General features: G+C 44.8%; 1 protein-coding gene across 6 annotated transcripts in view; it reads left to right on the top strand.

Annotated features, from left to right (window-relative positions):
* Nucleotides 1–21,967, top strand: part of LOC131936894 (oxidation resistance protein 1) — a 75,571-nt gene that overhangs the window by 7,811 nt on the left and 45,793 nt on the right. For 2 of the 6 annotated variants that reach the window (XM_059293999.1, XM_059293998.1), the window contains exon 2: nt 3,048–3,208. In XM_059293999.1, the coding sequence (XP_059149982.1) occupies nt 3,180–3,208 (29 nt within the window). In that variant the 5' untranslated portion in view covers nt 3,048–3,179. Of the gene's footprint in view, nt 1–3,047; nt 3,209–13,393; nt 14,181–21,967 lie in introns of those variants that run through there. The other 4 variants (XM_059293995.1, XM_059293993.1, XM_059293992.1 and 1 more) reach the window with 3 other exon arrangements.

Here is a 21,967-nt window from a genome sequence, read left to right as displayed (position 1 = left end):
AACACAACAACTACACCAACACAACTACACCAACACAACAACTACACCAACACAACAACTACACCAACACAACAACTACACCAATACAACAACTATACCAACACAACAACTACACCAACACAACTACACCAACACAACAACTACACCAACACAACTACACCAACACAACAACTACACCAACACAACAACTACACCAATACAACAACTACACCAACACAACAACTACACCAATACAACAACTACACCAACACAACAACTACACCAACACAACAACTACACCAACACAACAACTACACCAACACAACAACTACACCAACACAACAACTACACCAACACAACAACTACACCAACACAACAACTACACCAACACAACAACTACACCAACACAACAACTACACCAACACAACAACTACACCAACACAACAACTACACCAACACAACAACTACACCAACACAACAACTACACCAACACAACAACTACACCAACACAACAACTACACCAACACAACAACTACACCAACACAACAACTACACCAACACAACAACTACACCAACACAACAACTACACCAACACAACAACTACACCAACACAACAACTACACCAACACAACAACTACACCAACACAACAACTACACCAACACAACAACTACACCAACACAACTACACCAACACAACAACTACACCAACACAACAACTACACCAACACAACAACTACACCAATACAGCAACTATACCAACACAACAACTACACCAACACAACAACTACACCAACACAACAACTACACCAACACAACAACTACACCAACACAACAACTACACCAACACAACAACTACACCAACACAACAACTACACCAACACAACAACTACACCAACACAACTACACCAACACAACAACTACACCAACACAACTACACCAACACAACAACTATACCAACACAACAACTACACCAACACAACAACTACACCAACACAACAACTACACCAACACAACTACACCAACACAACAACTACACCAACACAACAACTACACCAACACAACAACTACACCAACACAACAACTACACCAACACAACTACACCAACACAACTACACCAACACAACTACACCAACACAACAACTACACCAACACAACTACACCAACACAACAACTACACCAACACAACAACTACACCAACACAACAACTACACCAACACAACAACTACACCAACACAACAACTACACCAACACAACAACTACACCAACACAACAACTACACCAACACAACAACTACACCAACACAACAACTACACCAACACAACAACTACACCAACACAACAACTACACCAACACAACAACTACACCAACACAACAACTATACCAACACAACAACTACACCAACACAACAACTACACCAACACAACAACTACACCAACACAACAACTACACCAACACAACAACTACACTAACACAACAACTACACCAACACAACAACTACACCAACACAACAACTACACCAACACAACAACTACACTAACACAACAACTACACCAACACAACAACTACACCAACACAACAACTACACCAACACAACAACTACACCAATACAACAACTACACCAACAACAACTACACCAACACAACAACTACACCAACACAACCACCAACACAACAACTACACCAACACAACAACTACACCAACACAACCACCAACACAACAACTACACCAACACAACCACCAACACAACAACTACACCAACACAACAACTACACCAACACAACAACTACACCAACACAACCACCAACACAACAACTACACCAACACAACTACACCAACACAACAACTACACCAACACAACAACTACACCAACACAACAACTACACCAACACAACAACTACACCAACACAACAACTACACCAACACAACAACTACACCAACACAACAACTACACCAACACAACAACTACACCAACACAACAACTACACCAACACAACAACTACACCAACACAACAACTACACCAACACAACAACTACACCAACACAACAACTATACCAACACAACAACTACACCAACACAACTACACCAACACAACAACTACACCAACACAACAACTACACCAACACAACAACTATACCAACACAACAACTATACCAACACAACAACTACACCAACACAACTACACCAACACAACAACTATACCAACACAACAACTACACCAACACAACAACTACACCAACACAACTACACCAACACAACAACTACACCAACACAACAACTACACCAACACAACAACTACACCAACACAACAACTACACCAACACAACAACTACACCAACACAACAACTACACCAACACAACCACCAACACAACAACTACACCAACACAACAACTACACCAACACAACAACTACACCAACACAACAACTACACCAATACAACAACTACACCAACACAACAACTACACCAACACAACAACTACACCAACACAACAACTACACCAACACAACAACTACACCAATACAACAACTACACCAACACAACAACTACACCAATACAACAACTACACCAACACAACAACTACACCAACACAACAACTACACCAACACAACAACTACACCAACACAACAACTACACCAACACAACAACTACACCAACACAACAACTACACCAACACAACAACTACACCAACACAACAACTACACCAACACAACAACTACACCAACACAACAACTACACCAACACAACAACTACACCAACACAACAACTACACCAACACAACTACACCAACACAACAACTACACCAACACAACAACTACACCAACACAACAACTACACCAATACAACAACTACACCAACACAACAACTACACCAATACAACAACTACACCAACACAACAACTACATGAACACAACACAATGACATCATGTGCCAACACCACACACATGCCACCACAAGTAAATATCATCCCATTATCCCATCTGCTGTCTTTATTTGTCCTTATTAAACTTTCAACAAAAAAATTTAAAATGTGTGTAGACTTATACCAGATTGGTACTTTCCTGCAACAGGTTAACTTGTGACTATAGCAAGCAGTGAGATTGTGATTGGTAGCTACAGGTGAGATTGTGATTGGAGTCGAAGCTGTGCTACCTACATGTTTGGTGTCAGAGGATTGTAGGATCTGATGTGAGATCACCAACATGAACAGGATACATGAAGTCGTACAAAAGTGAGTACAGTCTGCTTTATGTGTGCTCAGCTTGATCAGCTGTTCCCTGTGTACTACCATCTATCACCTGTGTCCTACCATCTATCACCTGTGTCCTACCATCTATCACCTGTGTCCTACCATCTATCACCTGTGTCCTACCATCTATCACCTGTGTCCTACCATCTATCACCTGTCCTACCATCTAGCACATGTCCTACCATCTGTCACATGTCCTACCATCTGTCACCTGTTCTACCATCTATCACCTGTGTCCTACCATCTATCACCTGTATTCTGCGCTGTTTTCTGTAAACATCTTTTGTCCACATGTACATTTGTCCTATGTATGATGTGTTACATGTCCTATGATGTGTTACATGTCCTATGATGTGTTACATGTCCTATGATGTGTTACATGTCCTATGATGTGTTACGATGTGTTACATGTCCTATGTTTGTTGTATTATATCTTCTGCAATATTTTCTTCAAAATTTCAGGAGAAAAGTAAAAGTTTTACTTTCTTGTTATTTATGTAAAGTGCTATTTCATTGATCCCTTTTTTCCCTGTATTAGACTCTATACAATTTGTGTCCAAATGTTATTAATGATGGGCAGATTGTCACATGCACTACTGATCTATTAGGTTATATCATGTATAAGAGTTTTAGACTTGTGTAAATCAACAGGTTTATGCATGTAACATTGTGTAACAAATTATTTGATTATAGTGTTAATGTTGTATTACACTGACCCCTTCACCATGTTCCCCGTGCCAATGACCCCGCTCACCAATGACCCTCTCACCACTGACCCCTTCACCATGTTCCCCCACACCAATGACCCCCACACCATTGACCCCCTCACCAATGACCCCGCTCACCAATGACCCTCTCACCACTGACCCCTTCACCATGTTCCCTCACACCAATGACCCCCACACCATTGACCCCCTCACCAATGACTCCTCACCAATGCCCCATTCACCACTGACCCCCTCACCAATGACCCCCTCACCAATGACCCCCTCACCAATGACCCCCTAACCAATGCCCCGTCAACACTGACCCCTCACCAATGACCCCCTCACCACTGATCCCCTCACCAATGCCCCATTCACCACTGACCCCCTCACCAATGACCCCCTCACCAATGACCCCCTAACCAATGCCCCGTCAACAGCTGATCTTTGCATCATGGTCGTTTGACCACACGGCTGTTTGCCCACACATCTGTTTCTACTAGCTCTGAAAACCCAGGACCCACACATCTGTCCCAATCAGTCACACCAACTTAACCCCTACCCAATCAGCCCCTACCCAATCAGCCCCACCCACTTAACCCCTACCCAATCAGCCCCTACCCAATCAGCCCCACCCTCTTAACCCCTACCCAATCAGCCCCTACCCAATCAGCCCCACCCACTTAACCCCTACCCAATCAGCCCCTACCCAATCAGCCCCACCCACTTAACCCCTACCCAATCAGCCCCTACCCAATCAGCCCCACCCTCTTAACCCCTACCCAATCAGCCCCACCCACTTAACCCCTACCACATCAGCCCCACCCACTTAGCCCCTACCCGTCAGACTTACCCCTGTTATACTATCTTTGTCGAGCTTACGCTTGTCCCGATTGTAGCTAAAAATAGCCAAGATCGATGTTGTTAGCATTTCTAGGTTACAAGCTGATGTTCACATTTCTGTCTACAATCTGATTCTTGTGTCAGTTCACATTTCTGGCTACAATCTGATTCTTGTGTCAGTTCACATTTCTGTCTACAATCTGATTCTTGTGTCAGTTCACATTTCTGTCTACAATCTGATAATTCTGTTAAGTCATATTTGTAAAACTTGATGAAGTGGATGGTGCTAGACGGCCGATGTTCTCCAGAGGTGGTTAGCATAGATTGCTAAAACTTGAGTAGAAAACTGATGAAAGGATAACGCGTTGAATAAGATCAACTGTGTTTGTGGCTGCGTGTCCTAAAGGGCTGTTCACTGTTGCATCAACTGGGTTTGTGGCTGCGTGTCCTAAAGGGCTGTTCACTGTTGCATCAACTGGGTTTGTGGGTGCGTGTCCTAAAGGGCTGTTCACTGTTGCATCAACTGGGTTTGTGGCTGCGTGTCCTAAAGGGCTGTTCACTGTTGCATCAACTGGGTTTGTGGGTGCGTGTCCTAAAGGGCTGTTCACTGTTGCTTGACGTACATGCTAGACCTGCCGTTTATAAATAGACGTCGTCTTCGTTGTCTCTAGCCGGAATAAAGTGATGACGACCTACATCGCAATCACGTCATTCTGGACACCCCCCACCCTCCACGACAGCTGTGTAAACCTCAAATCTGGAGTCTTCGTATTTTTAAATTCAATAGTAAAACTCAAAGATATCATCAAGTAATTTCCAGTACTTGGCTGAACTTTCATTTATTAATTATACTATCAAAACTCACCAGCATATCAGGCCGGTTTGATATAGGCCTATGTTTATATATATATATATATATATATATATATATATATATATATATATATATATTATATTTATTTATTTATTTATTTGTTTATTTATTTATTTATTTATGTATTTATGTATTTATTTATTTATTTATTTATTTATTTATTTATTTATATACACACAAACAGATCCATATGTGTGTTCTACTATAACTAATCCATACTGTTTTGTAAGTGCATATGTGTTGCTGCAACTAAAAAGTGTGTTCGATATAATTACAAGAATATAACCAGTAACTGTATATTTTTAAAAAAAAGCTTGACCTTTCTATCAAGGAATTGACCCCTGTACTACCTGACTATGTAGATGCGTCTGTTGAGTTGATGTTGTTAACTTGTGCTTGAGAATGTCTGTCGTCGCCTGTCTCGTCCATGTTCAGTTTGGGTTGAGAGTTACCTCTCTTTGACCGCATTTCGCCATCAAAAGCGTGAAGATGTTGTCTACCAAGGCATCACATTGAGAACTTGCGTGGAAAAAATGTTTTTGAGTTTCATCTTGTCATCTCGCGGTACCCCCGCGGGGCGTTGTGGTAACCTAATATAATCACCGTCAGCTGATGAGAAGGGACCCTTTTGTTGGGAGCCGGATTCGGTGCCCTGTAAACCATCCATTGTCAGCGCGTGATTTCAGTCAAGCGGAACAGTTTTCTCCTCTAACTTGACCTTATCGGGTCTTGTAAGACAGCTTTGTCAGTCTGCGGGAACAGCGATGTTGCTTTGTCTTTCTCTAAGCAGTCATTGCGAGCGTTTCAAATAGTCTACTGCAGTCGTATTACACATCATTTGAATCTTTGATTACACTTACATACAGGTATGACCCCCCCCCCATGCAACTTTAAACCCCCATACAAGTTTGAACCCCCTATTTTAGTTTAACTCCTCATACAAATTTGACCCCCCCCCCTTACTCCCATATAAGTTTAAACCACCCTCCCCTTCCAAGTTCACTCCTCCTCTCCCAATATATTTTGAACCCCCCTTCCCCCCTCTCCATACAAGTTTGAATCCCCCTCCCCAATCCTTGACCCTCCCTCCCTCCAATCCTAGTTCAACCACCAATAAGTTTGACCCCTCATCCGAGTCAAACTCCCCTCTCCCCCCCCCCCCCCCGTGCTAGTTTGACACCCCCCCCCCCCACCCCCGATCTGACACTGGCAATATTTCTACACTGATGAGTCGTAGCAAACAATCTATTAATAGAAAAACTTTTTGTTCCGGTGGATGAGAATTATGAAAGGAAGTTTTCAACGTCTTTAGTTAGGCCACTGTATATCTCTGTCTACATCCTAGGGGTCGGGCAACTAGTTCTCTGTCTACATCCTAGGGGTCAGGAAACTGTAGTTCTCTGTCTACATCCTAGGGGTCAGGAAACTGTAGTTCTCTGTCTACATCCTAGGGGTCAGGAAACTGTAGTTCTCTGTCTACATCCTAGGGGTCGGGCAACTAGTTCTCTGTCTACATCCTAGGGGTCAGGAAACTGTAGTTCTCTGTCTACATCCTAGGGGTCGGGCAACTAGTTCTCTGTCTACATCCTAGGGGTCGGGCAACTAGTTCTCTGTCTACATCCTAGGGGTCAGGAAACTGTAGTTCTCTGTCTACATCCTAGGGGTCGGGCAACTAGTTCTCTGTCTACATCCTAGGGGTCAGGAAACTGTAGTTCTCTGTCTACATCCTAGGGGTCGGGCAACTAGTTCTCTGTCTACATCCTAGGGGTCGGGCAACTAGTTCTCTGTCTACATCCTAGGGGTCAGGAAACTGTAGTTCTCTGTCTACATCCTAGGGGTCGGGCAACTAGTTCTCTGTCTACATCCTAGGGGTCGGGCAACTAGTTCTCTGTCTACATCCTAGGGGTCAGGAAACTGTAGTTCTCTGTCTACATCCTAGGGGTCGGGCAACTAGTTCTCTGTCTACATCCTAGGGGTCAGGAAACTGTAGTTCTCTGTCTACATCCTAGGGGTCAGGAAACTGTAGTTCTCTGTCTACATCCTAGGGGTAAGGAAACTGTAGTTCTCTGTCTACATCCTAGGGGTCAGGAAACTGTAGTTCTCTGTCTATAATTACAACTACATCCTAGGGGTCAGGAAACTGTAGTTCTCTGTCTACATCCTAGGGGTCGGGCAACTAGTTCTCTGTCTATTTCCTAGGGGTCAGGAAACTGTAGTTCTCTGTCTACATCCTAGGGGTCAGGAAACTGTAGTTCTCTGTCTACATCCTAGGGGTCAGGAAACTGTAGTTCTCTGTCTATAATTATAACTACATCCTAGGGGTCAGGACTGTAGTTCTCTGTCTACATCCTAGGGGTCAGGAAACTGTAGTTCTCTGTCTACATCCTAGGGGTCAGGAAACTGTAGTTCTCTGTCTATAATCTACATCCTAGGGGTCAGGAAACTGTAGTTCTCTGTCTACATCCTAGGGGTCGGGCAACTGTAGTTCTCTGTCTACATCCTAGGGGTCGGGCAACTGTAGTTCTCTGTCTACATCCTAGGGGTCGGGCAACTGTAGTTCTCCGTCTATAATTACAACTACATCCTAGGGGTCAGGAAACTTTAGTTCTCTGTCTACATCCTAGGGGTCAGGAAACTTTAGTTCTCTGTCTATAATTACAACTACATCCTAGGGTTTAGGCGACTGCATTTCGTGTAGCTTTATGGTAAGGATTTGTTAAAAAACCATCAGCATTTTAAATTGTGATTAAAATGGTAAGGTTAATGACTTTCAAATTCTGATGTGTGCCGACAGAATAGTCATTGTCGTGTTGTAAGGGTTAGATTTTACGGATCTAAAGACATGCAACATATTCTACCACGCACTTCCCATTTATCACATCCCATTCTACTGGATCCCGTCCTTGCCTTTGATCGTGGTAGATGTTTACAACTACTTTACAACGCTCATCCCCCCCCCCTCTATAACGGTAGTGAGGGTAGGGATCGGGGGGGGGGGGGTGTCGTCTGTTACGAACCAACAACAGCACACCAATCAACATGCGGCCCGACGTGTTAAGGATGAGTCACAATGTGACAAAATTAATAACAGCACGAGTCCCAGCAGACGGTATTGACCCGCCGGAATCTCAGATGTCGGCTGCTACTGTTGTTTGTGGGTCCACGTGGCCAAATAAATAGCGCGTGTACACATTGCGTACCAAGTGGGTGTGTGGTGTGTACACGTGTCTGTTGTTTGAGACGATATCTCTGGGTCAATAGGTCACTGTTGGCCGACTGATAATTGACCAGTTGAGCCTGTCTATGCTGTGGACATTACGTCACTGGCCTAGTTGTATGCTGATCTGGGGCTGGGTGGGAACTCGGTAGGTAGCGTGCACTCGTGGTCAGCTGGGTGCACTCGTGGTCAGTTGGGTGCACTCGTGGTCAGTTGGGTGCACTCGTGGTCAGTTGGGTGCACTCGTGGTCAGTTGGGTGCACTCGTGGTCAGCTGGGTGCACTCGTGGTCAGCTGGGTGCACTCGTGGTCAGTTGGGTGCACTCGTGGTCAGTTGGGTGCACTCGTGGTCAGTTGGGTGCACTCGTGGTCAGCTGGGTGCACTCGTGGTCAGTTGGGTGCACTCGTGGTCAGCTGGGTGCACTCGTGGTCAGTTGGGTGCACTCGTGGTCAGTTGGGTGCACTCGTGGTTAGTTGGGTGCACTCGTGGTCAGTTGGGTTGTTGGATGCACTCGTGGTCAGTTGGGTGCACTCGTGGTCAGTTGGGTTGTTGGGTGCACTCCTGGTCAGTTGGGTGCACTCGTGGTCAGTTTGGTTGTTGGGTGCACTTATGGTCAGTTGAGTTGTTGGGTGCACTCGTGGTCAGTTGGGTGCACTCGTGGTCATTTGGGTTGTTGGGTCCACTTATGGTCAATTGAGTTGTTGGGTGCACTCGTGGTCAGTTGGGTGCACTCGTGGTCAGTTGGGTGCACTCGTGGTCATCTGGGTGCACTCGTGGTCAGTTGGGTTGTTGGGTGCACTCTTGGTCAGTTGGGTGCCCTCGTGGTCAGCTGGGTGCACTCGTGGTTAGTTGGGTGCACTCGTGGTCAGTTGGGTTGTTGGGTGCACTCTTGGTCAGTTGGGTGCACTCGTGGTCAGTTGGGTTGTTGGGTGCACTTATGGTCAGTTGAGTTGTTGGTTGCACTCGTGGTCAGTTGGGTGCACTCGAGGTCAGTTGGGTTGTTGGGTGCACTTATGGTCAGTTGAGTTGTTGGGTGCACTCGTGGTCAGTTGGGTGCACTCGTGGTCAGTTGGGTGCAGTCGTGGTCAGTTGGGTTGTTGGGTGCACTTATGGTCAGTTGAGTTGTTGGGTGCACTCGTGGTCAGTTGGGTGCACTCGTGTTCATTCGGGTTGTTGGGTGCACTTGTGGTCAGTTGAGTTGTTGGTTGCACTAGTGGTCAGTTGGGTGCACTCTTGTTCAGCTGGGTGCACTCGTGGTCAGTTGGGTTGTTGTGTGTACTCGTGGTCAGTTGGGTGCACTCGTGGTCAATTTGGTACACTCGTTATCAGTTAGTTTAAGGGTGTACTAGTGGATATTTGAATGCAGCATGCATTCCCCCAGTGGCGTCGCTAGGTCGGGTGTCACCCGGTGCGTCGTATGGTGTCTCCCCACCCCGGCCATTGACTGATTTACTAGTTATTGAAAATATTCAACTAAACTTTTTATTTCCTCTGTAAATTTAGCGGTTGTCACCCCCACCCACCTCAGAGTTCATACGGTTGTTTTTTTTTTAATAAATCTTAGGCTCATGTTTTAACTTATTGCCCGGTATAAGGATTTATACGGACTAATACCTAACTCTAGGCTCATGATTAACATATTGCCCCATATAAGAATTAGTACAGACTAACACATGCATGTTAGACCACCCATTGCCCCTTGTATAGAGACTAACCCCGCCCCAGAAAGTGAGGCCTGTGTCTATTAACCCCAATCAGAAATTGACCCAGGTGACAGCACAGATCGTCCTTGTGTCAGTGCCATCGAATCCCGCTGGAACCAGTCCTGCTCAGCCATGTGGAACTGGGGCACTACCAGTGGCTGTTTGTGTGGATGGAGATCTATGTAAAGGACAGTCGGGACACAAGATTACACTATCCAGTCGTGGAGGTGGTGCTTGACTTGATGTTACCAGTTGTTGACTTGATGCTACCAGTTGTTGACTTAAGGCTACCAGTTGTTGACTTAAGGCTACCAGTTGACTTGAGGTACCAGTTGTTGACTTCAGGCTACCAGTTGACTTGAGGTACCAGTGGTTTCTTGTGGACGGGAGTTTTATGTGAATTTTGTGGCTTTTTTTTATATCGCTCTTAATGCTCCAGTTTATGGCGTGGTGTACACACCCACCTAGTGTACACAGCCACCTAGTGTACACAGCCACCTAGTGTACATTATATTGTTGTAGTTTAAGTGTTCTGTAAGATTTGTATTGGATGTTCTTGGTGGTCAGGTAAAAGGGTGGCTTTATACAGGTAGGGCCCGGCAACACTAGGGCTGGTTGCAGTCGTTATGTGGGCCATTATGTCAGCTGTATGAGGGCCATTATGTCAGCTGTAGGAGTGCCATTATGTCATATATGTGGGTCATTATGTCAGCTGTATGTGGGCCATTATGTCATATATGTGGGCCATTATGTCAGCTGTATGTGGGCCATTATGTCATATATGTGGGCCATTATGTCAGCTGTATGTGGGCCATTATGTCATCTGTAGGAGGGCCATTATGTCAGCTGTATGTGGGCCATTATGTCAGCTGTATGTGGGCCATTATGTCATATATGTGGGCCATTATGTCAGCTGTATGTGGGCCATTATGTCAGCTGTATGAGGGCCATTATGTCAGCTGTGTGTGGGCCATTATGTCAGCTGTATGTGGGCCCTCATGTCAGCTGTATGTGGGCCCTCATGTCAGCTGTAGGAGGGCCATTATGTCAGCTGTATGTGGCCCTCATGTCAGTTGTATGTGGCCTCATGTCAGTTGTATGTGGGCCATTATGTCAGCTGTATGTGGGCCATTATGTCAGTTGTATGTGGACCATTATGTCAGTTGTATGAAAGCTATTATGTCAGCTGTAGGAGTGCCATTATGTCATATATGTGGGTCATTATGTCAGCTGTATGTGGGCCATTATGTCATATATGTGGGCCATTATGTCAGCTGTATGTGGGCCATTATGTCATATATGTGGGCCATTATGTCATCTGTAGGAGGGCCATTATGTCAGCTGTATGTGGGCCATTATGTCAGCTGTATGTGGGCCATTATGTCATATATGTGGGCCATTATGTCAGCTGTATGTGGGCCATTATGTCATATATGTGGGCCCTCATGTCAGCTGTAGGAGGGCCATTATGTCAGCTGTATGTGGCCCTCATGTCAGTTGTATGTGGCCTCATGTCAGTTGTATGTGGGCCATTATGTCAGCTGTATGTGGGCCATTATGTCAGTTGTATGTGGACCATTATGTCAGCTGTATGAGGGCCATTATGTCAGCTGTAGGAGTGCCATTATGTCATATATGTGGGTCATTATGTCAGCTGTATGTGGGCCATTATGTCATATATGTGGGCCATTATGTCAGCTGTATGTGGGCCATTATGTCAGCTGTATGTGGGCCATTATGTCATATATGTGGGCCATTATGTCAGCTGTATGTGGGCCATTATGTCAGCTGTATGTGGGCCATTATGTCAGCTGTATGAGGGCCATTATGTCAGCTGTATGAGGGCCATTATGTCAGCTGTATGTGGGCCCTCATGTCAGCTGTAGGAGGGCCATTATGTCAGCTGTAGGAGGGCCATTATGTCAGCTGTATGTGGGCCATTATGTCAGCTGTATGAGGGCCATTATGTCAGCTGTATGTGGGCCATTATGTCAGCTGTATGTGGGCCATTATGTCAGCTGTATGTGGGCCCTCATGTCAGCTGTATGTGGGCCATTATGTCAGCTGTATGTGGGCCATTATGTCAGCTGTATGTGGGCCATTATGTCAGCTGTATGTGGGCCCTCATGTCAGTTGTATGTGGCCTCATGTCAGTTGTATGTGGGCCATTATGTCAGCTGTATGTGGGCCATTATGTCAGCTGTATGTGGGCCATTATGTCAGCTGTATGTGGGCCATTATGTCAGCTGTATGTGGGCCATTATGTCAGCTATATGTGGGCCATTATGTCAGCTGTATGTGGGCCATTATGTCAGCTGTATGTGGGCCATTATGTCAGCTGTAAGTGGGCCATTGTGACAATGATTCCAGAGCTAATTATGTTGTTTGTGTATATCATTCTAGATGTTTGTCATGTCCAGTATCTTGCCCACTGTATGTTGTCCACTGTGTATGTTGTCCAACTTAACATTTTTTTAAAAACGTTTTGAAACAAGTATACCGTCGTGTATATATAATATATATACTCATTAAAAACCAAAGCCAAACAAAAGTCCTCCGTACGCCATTATTTTCGTCATGTATGTTGTTACAAACTTTTATTTTATTGTTGTTGTCTAAATGTTCTCTCATGATGCACGCTGTTTACTGCTATGTTAAAGTACCCCCACCCCCACCCCTATAGACAGGATAGCACGAGTGTTAAAATATTGACCGTGACCCAAATCCTACCCCAAAAATCCTGCAATCAGATCAAGGCTTATTTCTTTCGGGACTGCTACGTATTTCTGTTCATGTGACTAAGTTAGTTGTGGCTGTGTTTCTAGTTTAAAATCTTACTTGTTTGTTAGGAATTTCGTCCACAAACCACTGGTAGTGGTAGCATCAACTACACGTCAGTCCAATCTTTTGCATTGGAGTTTCTTTTCTCACTGGGATATTCCATTACAGAAACCCCCTTCATGTATGTGTACAGCTTTCACACAGGAATTAACTAAATCTGTATTTCGTGGATTAAAAACTAGCCGAATTTCAGAAATTGGAATAAGTGGTGTTGTTTTGTTTTTTTAATCACGTGGATGAATCTCAACAAAAAACTGGAAGAAAACATGTTGGAGGCCAACTTCGATCTCTTTCAAACAGACCCTGACACCCCTCTGTTTCACACGGTGGGCCAGCCCGCCGGAAATGGGATGACGCAGCCGCCAGCTGTTCCCGCGCGGCCATTAATTATAATCTCGGCCCCGGAGCCGCCTGAGTACAACACGGCGGCGTACGACTCCGTCACCGATGACGTCAGTGAGGGCCAGGTCTCGAGCGGCGATCACGAGCAACAGCACCGGATGGTGGAGACCTACGCCAACATCCTGGCCACCAACAGCGCCAAGATCGAATCCATGGCAGACTTGTTCGAGTCACAGGCGAGTCTAGGGGATGCTCGTCACCATGACAACCGGAAAAAGGAAGCGAGGGGCGGTCACCACGAGCACGGGCACCTGATGGACTTAGGGGCGCCGCTGGGGAAGTACTTTGATATCAGTCACGTGTTCTCTGGGTACAAGCACATGAAGCAGCACAAGGGCCTGGGGAAGAAGATGAAGCACACGCTGGGCAGGTAAGGCAGGCTGGTGGAGGGGTGTAGGTGGAGGGACGCTGGGCAGGTAAGGCAGGCTGGTGGAGGGGTGTAGGTGCTGGTGGTGGTGGGACGCTGGGCAGGTAAGGCAGGCTGGTGGAGGGGTGTAGGTGCTGGTGGTGGTCAGACACATCTTGCCTTACACATTCACCCAAGGTCCACCCCCACAGTCACGGTCATGTAATTATCCTGGCACGCCTTTGTAATAACCAGTTGATGCTCGTCCAACATAATCACGCCCATATCCAGTCACGTCCATAAAATCTTGTTACGCCCACATAGTCTAGGACGCCCATATAATATAGTCACGCCCATATAATATAGTCACGCTTATATTATCTTGTTGCACCCACATAATCTAGTTACACCCATATAATCTAGTTACACCCATATAATCTAGTCACGCCTATATAATCGAGTTTCTCCCATGTACTTATACCCATAAAATCTAGCCATGCTCAATTAACACAGTCACGCCCATATAACCCAGTCACACCCATATAACCCAGTCACTTCCATGTTATCAAAGCCACGCTATTATTCTATTCACGTGTCCATAATGTCCCCTACAAATCTGCATGTGATCTCCTTTAGAAACCCAACTGTGTCGTTTCCTCACAATATTTTTACCTTCTTCTCATTGATGTAATTTCGTGGATAGAATTGTATTTTTAGATCTGACGTCACACTACGCACGAGGTTATAAAACGCGCAATTGTCGTCTGTCGTGTGCACTTTGACCCCACCAAAACAACACGAAACATCAACAGAGCGTAGTCGTTCCTAGGGTGGTGTTATCACCAGAGGCGTAGCGACCCTTCCCGGCGCCCGGGGACAAACTTTTCGATTTGCACCCCCCCCCCTCGAGATTTTGATTTGCACCCCCCCCCCTCAAACTTTCAATTTGCACCCCCTCAACCTTTCAATTTATTTTGCCAACCCATTTTGGCGCCCCTTAAGCTCGGCGCCCGGGGACATATGTCCCCCCCCCCGCCCCCCCCCCCCCCCTCGCTACGCTACTGGTTATCACTCAGCAACAGGACAGCCTACTTACCCAGGGGCGTTCGCAACTCGGGACGTTCGGAAACAGGGGCGTTCGTAACACGGAACGTTCGGAAACAGGGGCGTTCGTAACTCGGGACGTTCGGAAACAGGGGCGTTCGTAACTCGGGACGTTCGGAATCAGGGGCGTTCGTTACTCGGGACGTTCGGAAACAGGAGCGTTCGTAACCCGGTTAACAGTTGTTTCAAAGGCCAACGCTGAATTTTGACGAAATGAACTCTCAGTGGGGGGGGGGGGGGGGGGGGCAGAGTTTCTTCCAGGCATCTCTTCAGGGGGCGCCCCCCACCCCCCAAAAATTTCAAGTGCCCCCCCCCCCCCCAAGAGAAAACAGTCTGGAAGAAACACTAGGGGGGGGGTGTCTTTGAACGAGATCATAGGTCAGACATTTTTGGTCATCGGTTCCCACAAAACTGCGCAACGGAAAACTACTTAAACAGAAAAATGCACAAATACAAACGAATTATACAAATATAGTTAAATTTTGTCATATCTCATGGAAATAAGTTTTATTATGCTACAGTGTACATGTAGTCACGTTTCGTTAATGTCTATAAATCCTCGATTTAAGAAAATATGTCCTTGCGCTTTTTTTTGTGCGCATTTTTTTCGGTGCGCATCTTTCCGTTCACCGTGGTCATTATATTGTTTGTTTTACAGGATCAGGATTGTTATATGATGTGTAGAATTATTATAAAGAGCAGAGTTTCTTCCAGGCATCTCTTCCCCGAAAATCTTTTACCGCCCCCCACGAACGAAATGAAATTTATATAATTTATATAGAAAATATATACTTTTAACAGTGTCCGCCCCCCCCCCCGAAGAAAGTCTACTGCCCCCCCCCCCCCCCCCGGTGAAAAAAGTCTGGAAGAAACACCGATAAAGAGACGATTGCTTAACTGTTACGGGATATTGACTGGTACAAAGCGCTACTACATCAACATAAATAACTAAATTTATAAATTGGTTCGTCTGTTTACTTTCTCGTATACGGGGTATAGGGGATTCAAAAAAACAACAACCCCGTTTTGTAATCGTGTTTTTATTGTATACCGATAATAATATGACGAGCCAAATCGCACACAGCTGTTGATGGCGACACGTGCTTTGATCCAAGTTTTTATTTGCTCCTCATATTTCATACACACTGTCGATAACATTATCAAGCTGAGCGTAAGGATTTTGTTCTAGGATAACAATGATTCTGGTTTAAAACATGGCGAGCTACTTGCCCGTACGGATGGGTTGGGGGGGGGGGGGGGGCGCTAAGTGGTACATTACTGTGACCTTTTCCTGCTGTGTTAGTGCAGGATATGTATTGGTCACGTGACCGAAGTGAAGGGTCAGGTCCAAGGGCGTAGCTATTCATGCCCGGGCGAACTGTCATTTTTGCGTCCCCGACTTTTTATTTATATATTTAGTTTATTGTTTTGGTGAAAGGCGTTTTTTACCTGTCACTATCCCTTGTTTTTATTTAGGTGCCGCACAATTAATTAATTAATCAGTGGGGTGTCTTGTAGACGTTTATAATTTTTTGTAACTTTGTGGATAATTCAATACTTAAACTTGAAACGAGCTTTTTATTATTTTTTTTATCCCTTGTGGGACCCCCTTAGGGTCGATGCCTTAGCCCTCCCTGCCCTAGCTACGCTACAGGTCAGATCAAATTATTCCTCCCTACATTGATTGTAATACTTAATAAACAAAAATATGCGATTGTTAATGTAACTACCAGCTGGTCCCATTATGAACTACAACGTTATCCAAGGGAGTTAACACCATGCTGATTAAAAAACGTGTGTATTTTATTGGTAATTTCCCTTAGTACATAAACTCGCAACCACCTCTGAAATCACGTCATTTGACATCAACGCCATGGTTTGAAATGCCGTACGTGTTCTGCAAGCATAACAATACACATCGCTACATCTTTTCCACAAGCTTGTAACCTCAATGTAAGGGAAAGCAGCGTATAAAGTTTTACTCACATAAGTCATTTAATTTATTTACCTCCCTTCCTTTCAAAAATGAACGTTTAGTTTACATCATAATATACGAATATAAGATATTTTATGGCTGCAGATCTTTTCACTGTCATGCACTAGATATGGTCGTTTTACATTCTTTGTGTATTCGTATTTATGCCTTATATATTTAAATACCCCCCCCCCCCCCAAGTAATAATGGTAGATTAATATTTATTTTATACGAGAATGTTCTCATTCTCCTTCACTGTTAATGGTTGTTGTGTGACGTAATGTTGTGTTTGGTAATGATGGGCGTTGAATGTTGTTTGCACATAAGGTCTTGTGGTTGGCACTGCATGATACTTAATAAATGTGGAGATAGCGTGGGTCAAAGGTCAGGTCACCGCGAACAACGGGGGGTTAAAGGTTAGGTCACAGGTTCGGATCTAAACAACTGCAGTCTTTGTCAAGCGACTAGTGACAGTGTCTTGCGTTTGTGTTTCTCTACATTTGAGTGCAGATTACAACATGTAGTTTACACCCTGTAGTCAATGAATGGGGGTGTTTGGTGTTTTACTAAAACCACCCCTGTATTCAATGCACCTGTGTAACTACACACGACACAACAACCTGTGTTCTCCAACTACACACGACACAACAACCTGTGTTCTCCAACTACACACTACACAACAACCTGTCTTCTCCAACTACACACGACACAACAACCTGTCTTCTCCAACTACACACGACACAACAACCTGTCTTCTCCAACTACACACGACACAACAACCTGTCTTCTCCAACTACACACGACACAACAACCTGTGTTCTCCAACTACACACGACACACCAACCTGTGTTCTCCAACTACACACGACACAACAACCTGTGTTCTCCAACTACACACGACACACCAACCTGTGTTCTCCAACTACACACGACACAACAACCTGTGTTCTCCAACTACACACGACACAACAACCTGTGTTCTCCAACTACACACGACACACCAACCTGTGTTCTCCAACTACACACGACACAACAACCTGTGTTCTCCAACTACACACGACACAACAACCTGTGTTCTCCAACTACACACGACACACCAACCTGTGTTCTCCAACTACACACGACACAACAACCTGTGTTCTTTAACTACACACGACACAACAACCTGTGTTCTCCAACTACACACGACACAACAACCTGTGTTCTCCAACTACACACGACACACCAACCTGTGTTCTTTAACTACACACTACACAACAACCTGTGTTCTCCAACTACACACTACACAACAACCTGTGTTCTTTAACTACACACGACACAACAACCTGTGTTCTTTAACTACACACGACACAACAACCTGTGTTCTCCAACTACACACGACACAACAACCTGTGTTCTTTAACTACACACGACACACCAACCTGTGTTCTTTAACTACACACGACACACCAACCTGTGTTCTTTAACTACACACTACACAACAACCTGTGTTCTCCAACTACACACGACACAACAACCTGTGTTCTCCAACTACACACTACACAACAACCTGTCTTCTCCAACTACACACGACACAACAACCTGTGTTCTCCAACTACACACGACACAACGACCTGTGTTCTCCAACTACACACGACACAACAACCTGTGTTCTCCAACTACACACGACACAACAACCTGTGTTCTCCAACTACACACGACACACCAACCTGTGTTCTTTAACTACACACTACACAACAACCTGTGTTCTTTAACTACACACGACACAACAACCTGTGTTCTTTAACTACACACGACACAACAACCTGTGTTCTTTAACTACACACGACACACCAACCTGTGTTCTATAACTATACACGACACACCAACCTGTGTTCTTTAACTACACACTACACACCAACCTGTGTTCTTTAACTACACACTACACAACAACCTGTGTTCTTTAACTACACACGACACAACAACCTGTGTTCTTTAACTACACACGACACAACAACCTGTGTTCTTTAACTACACACGACACACCAACCTATGTTCTTTAACTACACACGACACACCAACCTGTGTTCTTTAACTACACACTACACAACAACCTGTGTTCTCCAACTACACACGACACAACAACCTGTGTTCTCCAACTACACACGACACACCAACCTTTGTTCTTTAACTACACACTACACAACAACCTGTGTTCTCCAACTACACATTACACAATAACCTGTGTTCTTTAACTACACACGACACAACGACCTGTGTTCTCCAACTACACACGACACACCAACCTGTGTTCTCCAACTACACACGACACAACAACCTGTGTTCTCCAACTACTCACGACACAACAACCTGTGTTCTCCAACTACACACGACACAACAACCTGTGTTCTCCAACTACTCACGACACAACAACCTGTGTTCTCCAACTACACACGACACACCAACCTGTGTTCTCCAACTACACACGACACACCAACCTGTGTTCTCCAACTACACACGACACACCAACCTGTGTTCTCCAACTACACACGACACACCAACCTGTGTTCTTTAACTACACACTACACAACAACCTGTGTTCTCCAACTACACACTACACAACAACCTGTGTTCTTTAACTACACACGACACACCAACCTGTGTTCTCCAACTACACACGACACAACAACCTGTGTTCTCCAACTACACACTACACAACAACCTGTGTTCTTTAACTACACACGACACAACAACCTGTGTTCTTTAACTACACACGACACAACAACCTGTGTTCTCCAACTACACACGACACAACAACCTGTGTTCTCCAACTACACACGACACAACAACCTGTGTTCTCCAACTACACACGACACACCAACCTTTGTTCTTTAACTACACACTACACAACAACCTGTGTTCTCCAACTACACATTACACACCAACCTGTGTTCTTTAACTACACACGACACAACGACCTGTGTTCTCCAACTACACACGACACACCAACCTGTGTTCTTTAACTACACACTACACAACAACCTGTGTTCTCCAACTACACATTACACAATAACCTGTGTTCTTTAATTACACACGACACAACAACCTGTGTTCTCCAACTACACACTACACAACAACCTGTGTTCTTTAACTACACACGACACACCAACCTGTGTTCTCCAACTACACACGACACAACAACCTGTGTTCTCCAACTACACACTACACAACAACCTGTGTTCTTTAACTACACACGACACAACAACCTGTGTTCTTTAACTACACACGACACAACAACCTGTGTTCTCCAACTACACACGACACAACAACCTGTGTTCTCCAACTACACACGACACAACAACCTGTGTTCTCCAACTACACACGACACACCAACCTTTGTTCTTTAACTACACACTACACAACAACCTGTGTTCTCCAACTACACATTACACACCAACCTGTGTTCTTTAACTACACACGACACAACGACCTGTGTTCTCCAACTACACACGACACACCAACCTGTGTTCTTTAACTACACACTACACAACAACCTGTGTTCTCCAACTACACATTACACAATAACCTGTGTTCTTTAATTACACACGACACAACAACCTGTGTTCTCCAACTACACACGATACAACACGTATCGGTATAACACATGGTGTGTGTGTCCATTATTTATTGTACCTTTACCCCCCCCCCCCCCCCTCCCCCCCCCCCCCCCCCCCCGCCCGCCTCATGGTAAAGTGTTAGGTAGATTGTACAGTCTCCATCGCCCATCCATCACCACTGGATAAAATAGATTGTCAAGGGAGCTCAGCGATTGTATAACTCACAACAAGGGGAGAGAACAAGTAGGCAGGGTTTGTGTATTACTATGGTGTTTCCTGCCGTCCAGCCGACCAATAAGACGTGTTCGACCACAAGCAGGTAACTGACCTACGGGTCGGAGTGTAACTTTTGGCTCTTCTCAGCACATCGCCCAAGTAAGCCGTCTATGTTTAATGTGGGGCGGGGGGGGGGGGGGGGGGCTTTAGTGCGTGTGCAGACAGGTGTGACAATGGGGACAGTTATCTTGAAGGTCATGGTCATCGATCCTGGTCGTTTAACCCGTAGATCTGTGTATCCTGTGTCACTGTGTCGTAGTGTGCGAACGTCTACTCTACTGCATAGGTTTGGTTTAACCCGTAGATCTGTGTATCCTGTTACACTGTGTCGTAGTGTGCGAACGTCTACTCTACTGCATAGGTTGGGTTTAACCCGTAGATCTGTGTATCCTGTGACACTGTGTCATAGTGTGCGAACGTCTACTCTACTGCATAGGTTTGGCTCGTTCCTGTTTGCATTTTGGTCTCTTCATATATCCTGAATGGAGGCGAGCGAGTTGACGAGATTCCTTCCATAATGTTGTTGTCATGGAATAAAAACGTGCTTTCTAGATTTAGACCGTAAAAAAAAATAAAAAATAAAAACTTAAGCCTAAAATTAATTTAGAAATTTTATATTCTTAGAATAAATGCTATAAAAGTTGCAAATCCAGAGAACTTGAAAATAATTAGTTGAGTTTAAGGCTACATTTCTATTTATTTTCATCAAGCCTAAGTTATAACCGGATGTTTCACTTTCGTAAGACAAATATTGATTGGCTGTACAGTAACTTAGTAATCGATAACTATTTGTTTACAAAACTTTGCAGATCAAGTTTTTAAATTACAATGCAAATTTAAAACCCCATGACCTAGTTTTCT

The sequence above is a fragment of the Physella acuta genome, unplaced genomic scaffold (genome assembly GCF_028476545.2).
Source record: "Physella acuta isolate Inbredline_101_S28 unplaced genomic scaffold, ASM2847654v3 ptg000195l, whole genome shotgun sequence".
NCBI classification, from domain to species: domain Eukaryota; kingdom Metazoa; phylum Mollusca; class Gastropoda; family Physidae; genus Physella; species Physella acuta.
The sequence above is the reverse complement of the archived record's forward strand: the minus strand, read 5'-3'. Positions and strand labels throughout refer to the sequence as shown.